The sequence below is a fragment of the Piliocolobus tephrosceles genome, chromosome 12 (assembly GCF_002776525.5).
Source record: "Piliocolobus tephrosceles isolate RC106 chromosome 12, ASM277652v3, whole genome shotgun sequence".
NCBI lineage: Eukaryota > Metazoa > Chordata > Mammalia > Primates > Cercopithecidae > Piliocolobus > Piliocolobus tephrosceles.
Genome location: NC_045445.1, coordinates 43729560 through 43750255, shown reverse-complemented (window position 1 = coordinate 43750255; position 20696 = coordinate 43729560). Strand labels below are relative to the sequence as shown.

Genomic DNA, 20696 nt, shown 5'->3' with positions numbered 1-20696 from the left:
TATATGAGACTCTGGGTTTGGGAGTCAGGCTGCAAGAGGAAAAATACTGATAGTCAACCACAATGAATAAAACACTATAAGAGTGATTACAAAGTCATTAAGACTTCTGCTTGGAAAATCAACTTAAATAGAGCAGATAATATAGAGGAAATCACTCATGAAAATCAACAACAGTCATCTCAATGATATTTATGATGCTATCGATTATATGGAGTTCAATGTTCTATACATATTTTAAAAAACAGTATAAGCAGACTATAAATGTATATAACATGATACGTTTTCATTACTATAGATCTTCAGACTCCATGGACATAAAATCTGCAATTTCAGGAATTTATAAGCAACCATTAAGGTCCTTAATTTTCATTTAATTATTTTATTTATATTTTATTGTATTTCATTTGAGAAATTAATTTGAAGAATTTGAATCCTGTGTACTTTAAAACTAATACGTGTGAATGAATTGCTAAGCTAGTAATTATCCTATCATTTCACTAAGCTTGGATGTTTTCTTTGCATTACAAGCTATGCAGCAACTCAAGAAGTGATAAAAAATTTTGTTTTTGAAAAAGAAATAAAGCAAATTTCTAGTGTTGGTGATTAACATAAGGAAATATTTTAGTGCTGGTTCTTAGACAAAAGATATTAATTTTGGATAAGTTAAAGTCTAATGTGTTAAGTTCAGCTTTGACTCAGATCTAGGAGATAAACAGGTCTGTCATAAAACATTTCGTGAGGGAAACTGCATGATAAATAGTATTTGTGCTTTCAATGATAACTTATAATCCCTTGGCTCAGGCTTCTTCAAATCTGTTTTTCTTTATCTAAATTACATTAATGTGAGAAAAGCCACATCAAGCATTTTCAAAACAAGAAAGGTATTCCCTTTCAAAAATATTGAATTGAAAAGTAAACAGTTTATAGATCAAGGTGTACAACATTGTTATATGTATACACACTGTGTATTATCACAATCAAATTATCACACCCATCACCACCCATGCTCTATATAAGATCCTAAGAACTTGTTCATCTTATAATTCAAAGTTTGTACCCTTGCTCAGTATCTCCCCAGTTCCCTCATCCCTCAGACCTTGGCAATCATCATATAACTGTTTCTATGAGTTTAACCTTTTTAGACTTCACATAAAAAGTGAGATCATACAGTATTTGTCTTTCTGTCGGCTTATTTCACTTAGCATAATGTTTTCCAGGTTCACTCATGTTTTGCAAATGGCAGGATTTCCTTCTTTTATGGCTGCTTAATATTCCATTGTGTATATTTATTTATCCATTTTCTGTCAATGGACACTTAGGTTGTTATCTTGGCTACTGTGAATAATGCTGCAATGAACATGGGAGCACAGATATCTCTTCAATACACTATTTTCTTCCTTTGGATATATATGCAGAAGTGGGATTGCTGGACTGATCATATAGTAGTTCTATTTTCAATTTTTTGAGGAACCTCTATACTGTTTTCCATAATGGCTATACCAATTTACATTCCAACCAACAACCAATTTACATTCCAACCAACAGTGTACAAAGGTTCCCTTTTGTCCATATCCTTGCCAACACTTGTTATCTCTTGTCTTTTTGATAACAGCCATCCTTAACATGTGTGAGGTGATAGCTTATTTTGGTTTTGATTTGCATTTCCCTGATGATTAGTGATGTTGAGCACCTTTTCCTGTACCTATTAGCTATTTGCATGTCTTTTTTGGAGAAATGTCAATTCAGGTATAAAGGTATTCCTTTTGTTCATCAAAGGTAAGATATTCCAAGTGTGAAAATAACACAATGGTCAATTAGTGAGTATACTGTGGAAATCGGTTTTCTATTACAGTTATCTCTTACCTGTGACATGCCCATTTGTTTCTAACATAGGATTGTCGTTGGTCCACAATCACTGAATCAACAGGTCATTACATTAGACTTCTCAAACTTTTCAACTGACTTACACCATAGGCAAAATAAATTAAAGGTGTGAAATGAGTAGGAATTGAGAGTTGCCATAAGTGGCTCATCACAAATGGCAAATTTCGTAATGCTTTATTTTTGTGAATTTTACATTCTACAATATAACATACCTATATTTGTTTCAATATCAAATTTATGCTCTCAGTTTTAACTCTGGAAAACTGGCATTCCAAGAAGAGACATCAAGTTTACCCTGTGGCTTCATTTATCCTCTAGCACACCACCACATAGCTATAGTTTCCATTATGTTTAGATAAATGCTTCTTCCTTTCCTAATACGTCTAATATTCTCATACTGTCTTTTAATTATTTAGCCATGACTTCCTTCAGTTCTTTGAAGATGTTTACGATAACTGATCTAAAGTTTCATCTAGTAAGCACATCTAGGATTCCTCAGTGACAGTTTTGTTGACTGCTTACGTCCCTGAATTAAGTGCCACAGTTTACTTACGTTGGTTGTATTTTAGTTTTTTTGGTTGAAAACTAGACATTTTAAACAATATAAAGTAGAAAGTTTGGAAATCAGATCTCTTCTCCCCTAAGGTTTGTTGTTACTGTTTGTTTAGTGACTTTCCTGGACTAGTTCTGTAAAGCCTATATTCCCTGTCATGTGTGCCCATTGAAGTATCTGTTCAGCTCCCTAGTGGTCAGCTAATGACCGACATATTTTCTAAAATGTTTTGAACCAACAGATCTTTCATCCTTTGCCAAAAAGCCCTGTGTTGGGTATGCCTTCAATGCTCTGAGACTTTACAGTTCTGCCATAGCCTTCACTTCCTGCTTTCACAGGATCTAAAAGTCAGCCACCTCAGGCAAATATAGTATTAAACGATTGCTGCTCCTTGTTTTCAACAAATGTCCTGAGGATAGGGCTTTTCCACTGAGTCAGATCAAATAAAGACAAGCCTCATGAATGGGGCCTTCCCAAGGAGCTGCCAGACAGGTCAAATAGAGACAATTATCTGGGGAAAAGATATTTGAGGAACTTGCAGGGGGTCTTAATCTAGAATTCATTAGGAGGTCCTGGAGTCCAGGGATAGATTTCAGGGGTGTTGTGAAGCTGACTTGTACTTTCCCAGCCAAAGTTAGTTGATACTCCTTGAATATTCTTAAGAAGCCAGCACTATAGGAAGCTTCTATAGAAACCTGATGAAAGATACGAAACTTCTAATCAGAAAAATGCACTTATATACATTTTTGCATAAAATTTCATTATGTCTGCCAACCCCCCTAAAATCCATTCTTAGACACTAAATCAAAAACCCATGACTTTAAACATATTAGAAAAAAACTGTTATTTAAATATTTTGAAACCTACAATTTAAAACAGTAGAAAAAGAAGAAATAAATAGTGCCAAATAATTTTCCAAGCATTCCAATCTTCCACAGGAATGGAATCATAGAGTAAAAGATAAGCCTGTGCCATACTTCACCGAAAACCATAAACATGAAGTCCTACCATCTTGAATACAGCTACATATAACCAGGTCAGTCTCTAACTAACAAACAAAATCAAATAAATCTACAATGATCTTATGGTTTCAGTTATAAGCATAAGAGAAAAAGATACCTACTTTCAGGTAAGGCACAGGAGGAAGGGGTACAATGGGACATCTCCTTTATTCTCTGCTTTAAAATCACCCTAGAAAAAATTCTAGAAACTTTTTAGACTTGTACTGCCCTGATTCCAAAATTCCCCCAGTTAGACAGTGTCTATACACTGCTGTAGATACTCAAATCCAATGACTGAAAAAAAATTGGAAGTCATAAATTTACACCTCCCCATTCCCATCATTCTACCACCTCCCCAAAACGGAAAACCAGCAGGACCGGTAAAGAACTTTGCTAGTGGTAAACACTGCTAGAATTTACATAGTAAAAGTTCTATAATGAAGGTGCTACCAAGCTTTCAAATATTCAAGATTACTGCTCTTGAAAATGGCAAAGCTCCAGCGAGAAACTATGTTGAAGAACGGGTAAGAGGAGAATTTTCCTAGGCCAGGCACGGTGACTCACAACCATAATCCCAGTACTTTGGGAGGCCGAAGTGGGTGGATCACCTGAGGTCAAGACTTCAAGACCAGCCTGTCCAACATGGTGAAATCCCATCTCTATTAAAAATACAAAAATTAGCCAGGCGTGGTGGCAGTCACCTATAATCCCCACCTACTTGGGAGGCTGAGGCAGGAGAATTGTTTGAACCCAGGAGGCAGAGGTTGCAGTGAGCCAAGATCGCGCCATTGCACGCCAGTCTGGGCGACAGAGCAATACTTTGTCTCACAAAACAAAACAAAACAAAAACCACAAAAAAGAGAGAGAGATTGACTGATTTTCCTAAATGTATACTTCAAATCTGGGGTGGGAAAGATTGAAGTAAAAAGTGTTTAAATAAATATAACAATTCTGAGAAAATGAATGGACCTGAGGCCGTGCTGGACTGGTACAAATTATTTAAATTAGTTAAGAGTTAATGAAGGGTTATTATGAGATGGTGAATATAACTTAATGAAAGTGAAAGAAACCTTCAAGACTAAAGCACTCCTCTTCTGTAAGAACTGATCTGAATTTCTCTAGACTGAGCAGAAATAAACAGAAGCAAAGGTTCTATGTGTAGCCCAATGGAGACAGGAATCGGCGTCCGTTGGACCTACATCCATTTTTTTCACTTTAAAATGGGTTTGCATGTTCTCTTGCCACAGTCAAAACAGAAAAGCCCTGACTTTTTCCCCCAGTTGTGCTCTACACTATGGAGGTGCCTATTTAAGATGCACGTTGTTTGAAGTCTGTGAAAAATGAAGTTGAAATCTAAATAGTTCAACCCTCTATAAACAAAATTGCCTCCCACTCCCCTGATGAGGGCATCCACCTTTGTTAATAAAGATTTATGGATATTAAAAGTGATCAGGAACCTCTGTGTGGTCTGTACTGAAAACCACTGGATTCCATTTGGCCTCGTATCCCATTATGCGGCAGGAGTCTATGATTATTACATAGGGTCAACATCCAACTCTTCTTCAACAACTTTTAATTCAAAAATATTGTACTACCACTATTTTCTGTTAATATCTGGTATTTTTCCTCCTCAGTGTAACAGTATATAATTCAAATTGCATATTCGACTATAAGAGGGAGAGTTCATTTACTTATAGACATAAACTGACTACATAGAGAACACTGTTAGTGAGCATCATGCTAGTGTTGTTTTCTGTTTCCTGAGTACACTGATAAAATGCTCATGCTTTACAATCTGTCAGAGATTAGTCCCATATTTGGAAAATAATTTTCTTATATTCTAAAACATATTCTGGGAATAACAGAAGGGAGTTACTAAAATAGAATTTTACAGTGATCACTGAAAAAGAAGTTTAAGTTCTAAACTTATGTCTTAAAGACACATCGTCAGCTAAAATACTGAGAATTTTGCTTGTTTTTTCCTTCAAAGCATAATAATTCCTCAACATAACTAAAAATATGCTTCTCATTGTAATTCAGGAAACTATTTTAGAATTTTGTTTCTAAATAATAGTATAAAACCTTTACAAGTTTGCTTATATAGATTGTTTCTTAGAGTTGTAGCATTCTTAAAGCTCATGTGAAGAACCATAAAGAACATTCCCATTAGCCTAATCTATGTTTAAACTAATTTCATAAAGAAGACTGTCATCATTCACAATCTTCCTAAAATTATTATAATCCCTAGTACCTAAATTATCTCAGTTAAATTTGCAATATCCAAGTAAAATTTATTCATTAAGAGGAAAGAAAGTGATCAAACCATTTAATTGTATCATAATTATGGTATTTTTAAACTACATAACTTTGTAGCTAGACAATTTTTCTAACTTCATGTTTGAGACACTGAAGCTCAGAAGAAAAAAGATCACTGAACACAGAAGGCACTCAGGCAGTGTGACATAACCAATGTTAATCTAACTGACTTAAGCTGAATGCGTACTGAAGGATGAAAGCACTTTGTCTACAGAGCAGACACCTGCTTGTGTTATTTCCTAGTCTCTTGTCCAGGCTTCATGACATTCACAACATTAAAGGTGCTGGTGAGACATAATTAAATGGACAAAAAGAAATTTTACCAGGAAAGAGGCCACTCACAGGCCATTAAAAGTTTAAAACTGTCAACTGTTAGACCTTCATTTCCCAATGCTTGTTATGGCTAGTCTCCTTACAGGTCACCTTTCTTACTAGGTTCGCCCCCACTTCAACCTACTTTTGATTGGTACCCATTGACCACTGTATAATGCTCATCCTGACCTGTGTCTAAGATGTTTCTCTGCCTAGACTGCTTTTTTCATCTATGAACGTTCTACCTAGCTGAAATCCTATTTTGTCTGTAAAGCCTTCCTGTACAATCTTAGCCCACATTAGTCTACCCAAACAATGAGTCCTACAGACATCATTGTCTCCATCACTCATTTAGCTGTTGAATCATATGTGACGTCATTATTTGTTTCATGAATCCTGTCTTTTCAGTATGACTGCAAGCTTTTTAAGGACATGAAGCATGGTTTATGCCTATTTTACAGACTTCTCACCCATACTCATAAAGGGGTCTAGCATAGTGTTCTACCCAGAACAGCTGTATTACTTGTTGAAATGAAATATTAGAACCAGTCATAATATTAGAGGAGTACTTGCATAGCGTAAGAGATAGGTATTGATGTCAAACACAGTCTTAAGATAATACTGGCAAAAAAGACTTGAGACTTCAACAAATATTCATTTTAAAAGTCTGTAAGCAAAGGGATAATCATAGTAAAAATTCTACTTTCTTGTTTAGAAGTGCAAAGCCATCTCTAAATGGAACAAGTTAGATACTGCTCCAAAACCCAAATTGATACATTACAATTCAGTGATATGATTTTTAAAATGTCTACACCCCAGCTAATGATAGAGAGCCTCATACTGGTTGTACAAAAACAGGGCAAACAAACAAATTTTGAGACTTGCAACTTGACCATAACTATTATTTCACAGATGCCACTGTCACATTTATATGTAAGTTTTTCATTAGAAATAAGCGTGTATGCTATAAGAAGCAATTTCAAGAAGTGCTTAACTGAAATGGTTATATAGTCTATATATACACATATAGACTTAAAGGCTTTACTTATAATATCCCCTTATGCAATTTATCTTCCAATTTTCCATCTCTCTAGAAAACACATTTCCTCAGAAACCCCATCTCTACTAAAAATTAAAAAAGAAAATCAGCCAGGCATGGTGGCGCACACCTGTAATCACAGCAACTCGGGAGGCTGAGACAGGAGAATCACCCGAACCTGGGAGGTGGAGGTTACAATGAGCCGAGATCACACCACTGCACTCCAGCCTGGGTGACAGAGCAAGACTCCATCTCGGGAAAAAAAAAAAAAAAAAAAAAAAAAGTTACTTCTGATTTTAATTCCTTTAGTTTATTCGTAACTTTCAATAGGTTTGGAAAAATAAATACCTCAAAGCCTAAATTAGGCTCTCTTATAAAAAGGATTTGTGTACCTCTAGTACTTTTTTTTTTTTTTGAGATGGAGTTTCAGTCTTGTTGCCTAGGCTGGAGTGCAATGGCGTGATCTCAGCTCACAGCAACCTTCACCTCCCGGGTTCAAGCGATTCTCCTGCCTCAGCCTCCAGAGTAGCTGGGATTACAGGCATGCACCACCACACCCAGCTAATTTTGTATTTTTAGTAGAGACGGGGTTTCTACATGTTGGTCAGGCCGGTCTCAAACTCCCTACCTCAGGTGATCCACTGCCTAGGCCTCCCAAAGTGCTGGGATAACAGCCATGAGCCACCGCGCCTGGCCCCTCCAGTAAGTTTATAGGATTAATTTGTGAAGGATTCCCAAAATTCCTGTAAGAAATGAGTTGCTTTAGGTAAAGCCACTATTATGTGCCTTTAAAAATTAAGCTAAGCCTAGTGCTTACAGTTAACATTACTATACACTTAAACATTTACTAAGAGGGTAAAATCTCATCTTTTTTACAACCATAAAAAATAAGTGGCTGGGCGTGGTGGCTCATGCTTGTAATCCCAGCACTTCAGGAGGCCGAGGCGGGCGGATCACCTGAGGTCAGGAGTTCAAGACCAGCCTGGAAAACATCTCTACAAAAATACAAAAATTATCTGGGCATGATGGCAGGTGCCTGTAATCCCAGCTACTTGGGAGGCTGACGCAGGAGAATCACTTGAAACCGGGAGGCGGAGGTTGCAGTGAGCCGAGATCATGCCATTGTACTCTAGCCTGGGTGACCGAGCAAGATTCTGTCTCAAAAAAAAAAAAAAAAGTAAAGTAAAAGCAGCCTATATGTAAAAGATAAACTGATAAACAAAAAATTGCTGACACTCATCTGTGAGAATGTAATTTACAAATTAAATTGACCATAGTAGGTCCTTCTAAGATAAAGTACAAAAGAGATAAGTAAGTACCTTTGCATGACTGTATTCTGCAGCCAGTCAGAAATTATACCTAGGTCTATCATTTAATAGTGTCTGTTCCATAATCTTTGTTATAGATAATAACTGTGAGCAAACTATATGAAACAAACTTCACACATCTAAGTAGAGGCTATTAATATAAATATACAGGCCTAAAAAGAAGGTATGTCTGAATACCTGAGTATTTATAACTATTTGCATAGACAAGTCAAGAAAAATAAGTAAGGATAATTACAGGAGAGTGGTTACATTCATGCTCTTTTGGGTAAAGCTACTTGTCCTACAGCTTCCAGAGTTATGTAGAGGCCTCATTCTGAAGACGCCGTACAAATGGTTTTCAATGTGGTCTCCTAGAAGTATTAAAAGGACCCATAGCAGGTCTTCATATTATGAAACTTCATGATATGCATTTTTTTATGATAGAAACTTTTTTTTTTCTTTTTTTTTTTTTGGAGACATGGTCTGACTCTGTCGCCCAGGCCGGAGTGCAGTGGTATGATCACAGCTCACTGTACCCTCGACCTCCTGGGTTCAAGCAATCCTCCCGCCTCAGCCTCCCGAGTAGCTGGGACTACAGGCGCGTGCCATCATGCTCAGCTAAGTTTTTCAAATATATAATTTGTAGAGATGGGGGTCTCATTATGTTGTCTAGGCTGGTCTGGAACTCCTGGGTCAAGCAATCCTCCTGCCTCGGTCTCTCAAAGTGTTGGGATTACAGGCGTGAGCCACAGCACCTAGCCAGAATAATTATTACTTTTTTTTTTGAGACAGAGTCTCGCTCTGTCGCTCAGGCTGGAGTGCAGTGGCACGATCTTGGCTCACTGCAAGCTCTGCCGCCCGGGTTCACGCCATTCTCCTGCCTCAGCCTCCCGAGTAGCTGGGACTACAGGCGCCCACCACCATACCCGGCTAATTCTTTGTATTTTTAGTAGAGACAGGGTTTCACCGTGTTAGCCAGAATGGTCTCGATCTCCTGACCCCATGATCCGCTTACCTGAGCCTCCCAAAGTGCTGGGATTACAGGCGTGACCCACCACACTGGCCCAGAATAATTATTTTTTAACAAGAATGCTGTCGCCATTGGTCCTAAAGGAGGGACATCTAAGTTTTATGACGCAAAACATAAAAAGCACTCCTGCTCCAGATCAGGTGCTCAGTCTCCCTTTTCTGCCCTGAATCCATGCTTCACTTCACTTTAATACAATTCATTTTACTCCCTCCCTGATTCCCATAAGCCCTCTGTCCCTGCCTCAAGCCACATGTGACTCTCTTTCTCCACACAGCCAATGCCTACAATGTGGGAGAGTCAATTTCCACAAAACAACTTGCCAGACAGGACAATAGTTGGAGGAGTTTGTGGAGTAAAGTATACCACAAACCACATATCACCCACCTCATTAGTGTCAGAAAAATAGAATATTATTCCTTTTTGTTCTTGTGAGGGTTTTTTGAATGGACAAGTAGAAGAGTGTGGGGGTAGATGGATCTGTGAACTCAACAAAAAGTTTTAATACTCCTAACATCAAAGACCTATTCCACAAAATCAAGTACCCAGCCAAGCTAGTGGCAAGTTTTTTATTGGCTTGTTTTAATGCGAAAGAAGCTGTGGCAATTTTTTTATTTGTTTTTGTCATTATCATAGGGAAACTCATGAACTGTGTTGAGAACACCTACAGTAACATGGAAAAAGGGCAAAGACTTCATGAGATTCCTCTTTATTGAATAAATCACCAATGCCATCTTCTACTTACCATATAAAAAAGGATGTAAAAAGCACCCGTCAATCTAAACACTTCACTGTTGTTCAAAATCAGCACAAAGTATTTGCCTTGCTACAATGAATTATGTACTGAAGCCCAGGTTTTACAAGCTATATAATTTATTTGCACCCCAAAGTACCTAAACCTAACCGTGTGGCTGCTAGGCTACTATAAGCAATAATGATGTCACAGAAAAGAAACACACTAATGTAACTAGCACATAAGCATTTATTTGAGGCAGATACACTGCTGTGGGACCCCTAAGCTAACAGCATCAAAACCAATTTTTTCAGATATTCCATTCTATAAGAATGACTCAAAGATCCACTAACACCTGAAGCAAAGCAGAGAATCTGATGTTACCACCTTGCAGCAATCCAAGATCTCAATAGAAAATATGTTACTAAAGTTGTATGTAATATGCTTACAGATCACAGCGAAAGTATATGGAACGGCAAGGTGAAGTATATAGGCTCTTAATTCAATCTCACTACTTTCTATTACTAGAGAACTGGTCAGCATCTTCTGGCAGGATATTGCATAACACAGTCAACTGTGCTATCCCAGCATTGCATGTGGCTTTGGGTAACAATGTGGATTATCTGTATGAAACAGACAGGGAAAAGGCAAGAATCATCAAGACTATCACAGACCTTATTGAAAGAAACTAATATTAGTAGGCCTTTATTTAAGCAGAATTTTTCACTTTTGCCCATCCACTGAAGATTGCAAAGATTCTAAAGTAATATGGCTGATCCCATTGGTTCATAACATCCATCCTTCATCATTGAGCAAAGCCTCAAAACAGATCCAGCTTGATTCAATCTATTTTACTTTCTAAGCTTTAGGACACACAACCTAGAATCTTGCACCAAAAGGCACTTCTAGTCCTTCAAAAATTTCCTTTTACTTCTGAAATTATGAGTTCCTAAGATGGCCTGCCACGGGGCTTTATTTTGCTCAAGGCTGTGCTATGATATACACATAAGGAAATAAAAGGATCACTGCCTGCTTTACAAATTGATAAGCCTGAAGACTAAGAAAATGTAAAAACCTACATTAAAGAAACCCAAAATTCTGCCAGGTATTTTTACTAGCAGTACAAAGCTGAAAACTATCACTGATATCTACTTATCTGAGCCATTCAAAGTCACAAAGTCGGGGAGTGATCCCAAGGGACCAACCAAAACATCACAATAGCTCTGTTGCTGCTCTGTGGTTCTGGTAATTCAAAAAGAAATAACATTTGATAATTGCCAACACTTGGAACTACACATAGTAAGAAATCTATTTCACCTGCCCAACCATTTGTTTCTTCCCATATTCCCCCTATATTTTTTAATGGCATCACCATCCTCATGGTTCCCCAGGCTTATGAACTCTGAATTATGTTCAAAGCCTCTCTTCTTTCACTTCTGCCAAGCAACCAGAATTTGTTTTGTTTTGTTTTGTTTTCCCTGCAGTGCCTCTCTATGCACGTGTAGTCACCTAATCACAGGTCTTCATCCAAAAGCTATTCCAGCTATCTTTATATTTGATACAAATTCTATAAACCGACGTGTCTTCTCATCCTTTCTCCCAAATTAGATACAGTTGGGAATAGGTGAAGAGGGAAAGGGGAGGAGAGTTCTTATACCTGTGATCAAATTTCATAGCCATTTCAACAGAGCTGTTTAACAAACTTTTTTCTGAGCACAAGAATAGCTAGGCACAGAGCCAAGAAAAGAAGAGGCAATGATGGAAGCCAAAAACAGGTGAGCTACAATCTTTCCACTCCTACACAAAACCTGGCCCTAGAGTACCAGCCCTTGCATATGCTGATAACTTCTTCCAATTCTTAATTTTGCAACATTCCTATATTCACAAACTCTGCCCCTGGGGTGGCTTTCCCACTTTCCAATGTCAGTTTTCCTACTGCCCTCATAACCTTAAGCCTAGTTAGTCTCCCCTATCTTGAGACTCTTCTCCCAATTCATCTGATACTCTAGAGGACTCTTCTGCAAATCCTGTTCTCTTCCTAATACAAGAAACTATAAGCAGATGCAAGATCTCTTATCCAGCCTCCCCAGAGGATTCTCAACACAAAGGCTACTTTTAATTTCCTTGAAGTTTTATGATCTTAGAGACCAGAGCAAGGGGAGTGATATGAAGAATGCTGAGAGTGAAAGTTGCTGACTGAAGACAGCTGCTGGGAATCCCCAAGTCCTGTGGCAAGGGGTGTGGTGGTGACAGCAATGGGTTTAAGAACAACCAAGTAAGACTTCAAGATCTACTGGTCAAACAGACTCTACCAATAATGTCTGTACCTCCTCCATTTCAAAACTTGGTTCCAGTTATTCCCTGCCTATAGCCTTCTCCCTGACCACTCCTTTATTCCGTGTCATTTCCATGTGTAGGTATTTTACGTGTATTTTATTAATCTACAATCATGGATATATTGCTTTGTAAGTATTTCAAGCAACTTTGATAATAGTATCATATCTTGAACAGGACTGTAAACTTTGTGAGGATAGAACTAGTTCTTCTATTTTTCTAGTTTCCAACCATGGAACTCAGGATAATGTACATGCTTTTTTACAAAAACAGGGTGTTTTTCCTCCAGTGACATATAATTTCCACTCAGCTATTCAACACTAACATTTTTAACTTTGAGCAAGTTTCAATGTCTCAAACATTAAGAGCTGTAGAAAATACACCCACACTTGATACAAAAGATGCCACTTATAGTTGGACTGAACATAAAATATGCTCCACCCAACCAACTATACTATTACACTGTACTTCTTCCTTTGGGTTATTTTCTTTATACTACATAAGCTGTGGGTCATTTTTGCTCTTAGCAACACTAACTACAGAAGCTAAACTCTAAATAAGCTTACTGTTGGGAATCTACTCTTCCCACCTACACAACCACTGGTTTCCCACACTGTCTCCAGTGTCCTGTGAGCAACTGCCCAATTACTGATTGTGGAAAGACAGCTTAGACATTGAGGGTCCATTCTTGGCAGATGCTGGGTTTTACTGCTGGTCCTCACTTACTTAGCTTAATTGATTCAGAACAGTATCAAAAAGAGACATTATTACACAAGTTTGAAAAAGAGACTATTTAACAAAATTTAAATGTAAAAGCCCTGGTCATTGTGCTGCTTTATAAGAGCCAAGCATGTGTGACATCGAGAGTACAGAATAATGCCTATTGAAATCAGGAAAACTTGGGAACTAACTAATCTCATTACACAAGTTTTAGTGTTTCACACATAAATTCTCAAAAAGTAAAATTATCTATAAATAGGAAATGCAACTCACTTCAAAAATATAATCCACTGTAGCTAAAGGCTTTAGTATTTATGACACAAATTTGGTTTCAAAAAGCATACAGTTTTTAAAAGGACAACACCACAAATGTTAACATGTGCCTGAGAAACACATACTTAGAAAAACAACTCATGCATGGGTTAACAGACCATTTTTCACTTTTTCGGTAGTGGTCTTTCTTCCTATTGGACTAAGAGATTTCAGCAAAGATTCCTACTTGGCTGCCACCCGCTAACTGAAACCTGAGTGCAGCACAAACATAATTCATAAGCAAGAAAAATTATGGGCTAAATTATCACTCCGTTTGGCCATATGGGGGAGAAAGCAAAATAAGCATTTTCTTTTTAACTAAATATACCTTGTCTCACATACACCTTTATGCATGGATATAAAAACAATTTTATGATTTATATGTCTCCATCCTTCTAGCTCAGTCACTGATGGCTTTTACAGAACAAATGACAACTGGGGAGATGCCTGCCTTCTTTTCTATCTGTAAGGTATGACATCAGATTGTCTTTCAATGGGAATCAACATTGTTTAAAAAAAAAAAAAGTTACACCTTCAAAAAGACTCAACAATTTTTCAGACAGTGTTTTTCTTTTACAAGAAAAACTATACATTATGACCAGAGAATGCAAGTTAGTACCATTATGTTAGTGTGGATAAGGGAAATCTGTCATGGCCTCATGGCATCATCTGTGATAGACAGATACATCTTCTGGCTATTCTGGTCAATCTTCATCAGAAAACATAGAAATATAATGGCTCATGTTTAAAAATGCAAATTTAATATCACTTTAACCTGAGCTGCTCTATCAAATCATCTTTTTGATAGTGCAATAGGATTGCTACAGTTCTGTCGAAACAAAATGCCTACTCCCCAACACAACCCAATTCCTCCCATGCACACTGAAAAACAGTAACTTGACTACGGTGGCAAGATGAGAAAGAGTTAACTGTTCAAACACCTCTTCAGAGTCTCACAATCTGCATATCTGGGAGTGGATTTTTTTAAAAATACATTTAATTAATTGCAATGTAAAACCACACTTACTGATGTACTTTAATAATAAAGAATCTTCTATGTGCTATGGTCCATAAAAAATGTAGTATTGCGTTAACTTCAAAGGTGGTAAGATGATTAAAAGTTCAAGTAACATGACACGCAGCAGCATTAAAGATATAAGACTGAACAATCCCAGTGCTTTAGCAGAATCATTTCATATTTTTGTTACAGAGGGGGTCTTAAAATGAAATCCAGCAACCATAAGCATAAATAAAAGCTTTTAAAATCTTTTCACAATATGTTAGTGAAAGAATCATAAGAGCATTTTATGGGAACAAAGGGGGCTTTACTTATTAAAATCAATACAATTCACCTTAAGGTATCATATTTGTAATGTTTTTAATTCCTAAAATGTATTCCTTACATTTAACAATTTCTGAAAAAGGACCTAAAATCATACCACAGGTTTCCAAGAGTTGCCCTCACCCCTCAACTAAAACCATCCCGAGAACCTCAGACTCTTACACTCTCGGCAGCACTCAATCTCCTGGGTGCTAAGTTAGAATGAACATGCTAAAGCATAGTGACACAGAAGCAGGAAGTTTTATACTGAAAACTGGCCTTGAAAATTGCCATTCCATTACAGTCGTTCAAGTACTTATTCAGGTCCTCACTTCTCTCTCCCTAGGTTCTTAACGTGTGGCCCTGGAACTGTAGCATCAGCATCACCAGGGAACTTGTTAGAAATGCAAATTCACAGCCCCACCCCACACCAACTGAATCAGAAACTCTGGGAATGGGGCCCAACAATTTGTGTTTTAACAAGCACCATAGATTATGATGTACTACAAAGTTTGAGAACTAGTCCTTCTCAAACTTTAATGTGCATAAGAATCACCTGAGAAGCTTGTTAAAATGCAGACTCTAATTCAGCAGGTTTGAGGCAGGGCCTGAGAGCTTACATTTGTAATGATTTCCCGGGTGATGTCTTCTGCAGACCACAATGCAAGAGTTTCTCAAATCGGTTGTTTACTGAAATTTAGGGCGCTCATAAAATACAGATTCCAAGGCACTACCCTAGCCCAAATTATCCAAATCTCAAGAGAAAGACGCAGTAGAATATAATCAGTGGTTCGCCACCTTAGCTGCACATTAAACTCACCTGGTGAGCTTTTACTAATCCTGATTCCCAGGCCCCATCCAAGACCAATTAAGTCAGAATCTCTGGAGTTGGGGCTCAGGCATCAATATTTTTAATAACTTCCCAGTGATTCCAATGTGCAGCCAAAGTTAAGAATGACTGCTCTGGAGTCTAACTAGCTCAACACCTGGCACAGTGGATCCCTTTATAGTAGCAAACAGGTTCCTATAAAATAGCTATCTGGGCTCCCTGACATAAATCCAAGACTGCTGATTTTGAATATCAAAATGCAGTAAAGTTAAGTTTTCCTCATGTCTTTAACCAGATTTCTGTGCACAAACTTGCCTGTACAATGCTTTCTGCAATTGGGTAGGTAATCAAAAAATGGGAGCAACAGTGAAGAATTTGTATCCAGACAGCCTGTTCATATGTTGACATCCCCTCAATACTGAGTGGAAGGATGACTAACTGATGGATCTAGAGCTTCTAAACCCGTAAAACGAGGATTTCACCAGTTACAGACATTCTGAGAGAAAAGTCCTGGGAAGGGATGAAAAGAGTGTGCGTTTATGTATGAGAAGTTAAAATTGTCAAAAGCACAACATCTGGTGGGCAAACACACTGCTCATGACATGATAATAACTAGGAGAAAAAAAAAATCCCAGTATGTCTGTTTATGTCTTATGGCACTTAGGATAAAGCAACACTAATAAGTACACAATGCTGTTAAATATGTAAAACAGAAAGACAAATGTGTGGTACTTACTAAGGCACTGTTGAAATGCTTAGTTATTTCCCTCCCATAATGAGGAAGCTTTCCTGAATTTTCCACAGTACACCTCAAAAATGAGTTGAAGATATATGGAAATAAGACAGTCCATTTTCCACTTAAGTGAACTTTCATTCTCCACTTGGTCATCTTCAGTGTCTACTCTACATTAGTTATTTTATAGAATACTTGACACATTCAAGGTCTGCTAAATGATAATAGTTATTATTCTTCCACCACCGTTTCAACATATCCACAGCAGTCAAAAGTGTGTCCTATCATCTGCTTAATTCCATGAAAAAGAAATCCAGGGGCTGGGGTGTTTGAAGAGAATAATATCTAAATATGTGTGCAAAGTGGCTACTGTTAAAATGATATTTTCAAAAGCATTTTCTGTATGAACTGGTCAAGCTCACTTTCCTTTTAAAATTCTTGCTATAGTCATTGAGTTAACCCAAACTCACTTTAAAATGTGTGAAAATAGCACCTCCTGAAAGTGTGTTCTCATATGCTTTGGAGCAATGGAGCGTGAATACTAAAGCAGCCTTTGCCAAACTCATGTAACAGCTCAAGAACTAAACAGGAGTGAATTTTTGCAGTCCCATGACTTTGCAGAGCCAACCTAAGTATCATCCCAGGACTAGCTTTAATACGTCACAGACATCCAAGAGAAGGCAGAAAAGTCACAAATAAGTGACTCAAGCTAATAAGTATTTCATAGATTTTTTTACATGGCAGTCTTTTCAAAATCAATTTTACTTCTTAACCAAAAAATTAATTGGCTAAATAAAGGTGTGGACTTAGGATTTAAGCTTCTAGAATTAACACTATGAAATTTATAAAGATATTTGTTTGACAAAGTGTTCTCCTGGATGCTCTTTCATGCACTTCTCATGAACCAATGCCCAAAGATTAACCAAGTCTAAAAGAAAATGCACAGACCACAGAAGAGTCATACAAAATTAAAGACATTTAAAGAATAAAAGCCAAATAAAACAAACAGTACAAATGCACAATTTCCAGGACACTTTATTGTAATTTCCACTTTACATATTAATTTAATATTTTAGTCTAGGCAGAAGTGTTTATACTTATACAATAGTAGTCCAATCCTCTAATCTCACAAAATGAAAAGGAGCAGTTTTAAAAGAACATCAATTAAGGTATTTATGATATGGGGGACAAGCGGCACTTTTAGCTGGAAAAGGGGGTGATGCCTTTCAGTACTTTACTGAAATTTTTCCTGTATTATTTTTCTTGTTGATGCTAAGTACTCAAATAAAAGCAATTGCACTTTTTCTCATTCTGCCCTCTCTTGGTCTTTACATTCTGTCTAGCATTTAACTCAAAAAGTCAGTTTACATTCAGTTTACACATTAAAAAAAAAAACCATATGCCCCATCTCCCACACATGCAAATGGACAGGGATTAGAATTAACCTGGCTTTTAGCTGTAACAGTGCTATTTTAAAATTTTTCAACCACACACTTGAAGGGTAAGATAATTTAAGGTACAAAACCAAAGGAAACCATAACAATTCCTACACATTTACTATTTAACTGTTCTCAAATCATCGAGTATAATATGGATTTCTTAAAAAGTGAAATCGACACAAAAGCGAATGCACGCTTAATGTACAAACTGACAGTGGCTCTGTGGGGACAGTTCTCTTTGAATGAGCTATTATCCAGACAGTGGAATGAAAAAAAAAAAAAAGGTCTCACTCTTCAAATGTGAGGAAGCCGGCAGTGCGCTCGCTTCACGAGAAACACATTTTAATGGGTGTATTTGGATAAAAATAAGTAGTAAGGGAAAATGTGTTTTAAGAAACCTCCCCCCTTCCCAGGGCACAAGGAAACCCAGAGGAAAAGATGGGTAACCTCACAAGCTCCAGAGCTAAGTTCCATCACTAACAGAAGTTGGATACTTGCTATTTTTCGCCCTGCAATGGGATAGTAGTTCTCCATGTGCAAGGTACGCGGGGCGGGAATACTGGCGGGGCTTTCACTTGGGGTAACGGAAACCAATGTGAGGAGAGGTCAACACCTTGAGTAACCCAGATCTCCAAAACCGGGGCAGGGTGAGGGGTGGTGGGGGTGGTGAAGAAGACAAGTAAAGGGGTCAAAACTCCTCGAAGTCATCGCAAAGAGAAAGCTAACACCTCTAGGAGCCACGGGGCCATCCCTTGCAGCAGCACCCTGCTCCAAGTGTGGGGTGCCTGCCTCGGAGGGCAAAAAGCGCAGGGTGCCCTTAGTTCAACTGAGTGGCTCCGGGGACCCGGGCAGCGAGAGGGCAGGGGCATCCGCCGGCCGGGAGGCGGACTCGCACTTTGCCTCAACTCTGAGCCCCATCCCGAGCGCAAGGGAGAGGGCGGCGGAGGGCACGGTACTCACTAGGGCTCGTTGGTGAATCGGGGGGTCCGGGGCTGCTGGTATCCGTACAGGTGACAGTAGAGCACATCGAAGCAAAAGCAGCACATCTCTGCTGACACCACCATCTTCCGGGAGCCCGGCGATGAGGACGAGGCGGCGGACGATGAGGAGGGTGAGGAAGAGGTGGCGGCGGCCGGGGTAGAAAGTAGGGTCCCCACTCCGCAGCTCGGAGGTGGCGACAGGGCGATCCCCCCGCCGCCGCCGCCGCAGCCCTGGGGGGGAGAGAGGGTACAGCCGCTGCCGCTACCTCCTCCGGTTAGACCTCCCAGCCCGTTGAGCCGCGTACCGGCGCCTCCTAGTCCCAGCTCCCCAGCTCGGCACTGGCTCTCTCCGCTGCAGTGGGAGGAGGAGGAGGCGCCACCACCGCCACCCGAGCCAGAGGGGGGCGAACTGGACAGTTTCTGCTTCTTCACCCCGCAGCAACCCGCCGCCATCTTGGAACAGTCTCCCACACGCAGCGTTTCCGACCCATAAGTGAGGCGAGCTGGCGGCGGGGGCGAGCACGCTGCGGCCCAGGCCGCCGGGGGCGCGCCAGAGGCTGGCGGGGCGCGCGCGCGCCGTTCCCGGCCCCGTCTGCCTAGCCACGCGGCTGCCCCGCGCGCGCCCCCACCTCGATGCGCGCTCCTCGCTTTCGCGGCTGGGCGCCTCGCGCCTGTCCCGCCGGACTTGTGCCTCTTCTGAGCCGCAGCCGCAGCCCCAGCCCGAATCTCAATCTCTGCGGCCGGCAGAGGATGGAAGACAGAAAGCCGATTAGAAAGGAAGGTGAAGGAAACAAGAGTCAGAGAGTGGAAAGTGGGAGCTAAGGGAAGAGGTGGGCACGCCCGGAAAGGAAGGAGGGAAAGGGAAACTAGTGGGGGCAGGGGGGAAGAAAGGAGAAAAGTCCGAAGTAAGCATCCAGGTCCCAAAGCACAGCTCAGTGACCCCCGCTGCAAGTAGTATTAATGACACTTAAGCCCAGTTACGTGGAACCTGAGCCACCCGGCCTCAAATACACGGGTTTCTGAACTGTTGGAGTGTGAGCGAGCAGGTGCCTGGAGCTCCATACCTGAGACCGCCCCTGTTAAGTATGTACAAAGCAGTCGGGGAAATGGCCACGCTGCTCTTTTTAATTCCAGCCTAAGCACACACCAGGATACTCTTTCCTTATGGAGAAATATTCAAGTCCGATTGAATCTATGTATCTTGTACTTGTTCCCCCCAACTCACCCTCCTAGCCCTTTGTAAACATTTAAAAGCCAAAAATAAAGTCCTAACTAATACTTCACTGGTTCAAAGATATTAATTGTGCTTTGGGACTTGCAGTGGTGGACTTTTCTGGTTTTGGTTTTTATTTCTTGGCTTGGGTACAAAGCAATTAGGAATATTATCTGTAGTGCTCAGATCTTAGAGATAAATAGGGAAGGTAATGTACTTAGTCACAAATTGAAAGATTTTGTTTAAGTATATAATTAGCTCTTAATATTCATTTTTAAAATTTCTCAAATGCTTGGATGGATGAGGAGGCATATGAGTCAGTCCCTTTCTAGGTGCCTAAGTGTAGCTTAATAATAAAAATAATGACAATAAATGTTAAAATTTGCAGAAATGAACCTGATAGAAATAGAGAGCGTAAGTTATTTGCATTGTATCTACACCATGCTAAAACATCTAGATAAAGTCAGGTATCTGCATATTTAAAAACTGCAGATTGATTTTTGTCACCTTTTATCTACATGCATGGGATCTTGCAGATAGCTGGGGGCTGTTCATTCCACTCAGGGAATAAAAACAAAACAATTTATTCATTCAGTAATATTGAGCCTCTGCACCATACTATGTGCACAACACTATACTTCTG

The 20696-nt window shown here is 39.3% G+C and overlaps 1 protein-coding gene across 2 annotated transcripts in view; it reads right to left on the bottom strand.

Moving 5' to 3' along the window:
- Window positions 1-19455, bottom strand: part of AMMECR1 (AMMECR nuclear protein 1) — a 132948-nt gene extending 113493 nt beyond the window's left edge. The window contains exon 1 of one of the 2 annotated variants that reach the window (XM_023203065.2): window positions 18821-19455. In XM_023203065.2, coding sequence (XP_023058833.1) covers window positions 18821-19293 — 473 coding nt within the window. In that variant the 5' untranslated portion in view covers window positions 19294-19455. The remainder of the gene's footprint in view (window positions 1-18820) is intronic. The other variant, XM_023203066.2, reaches the window with a different exon arrangement.
- Window positions 19456-20696: the final 1241 nt, after the last annotated feature.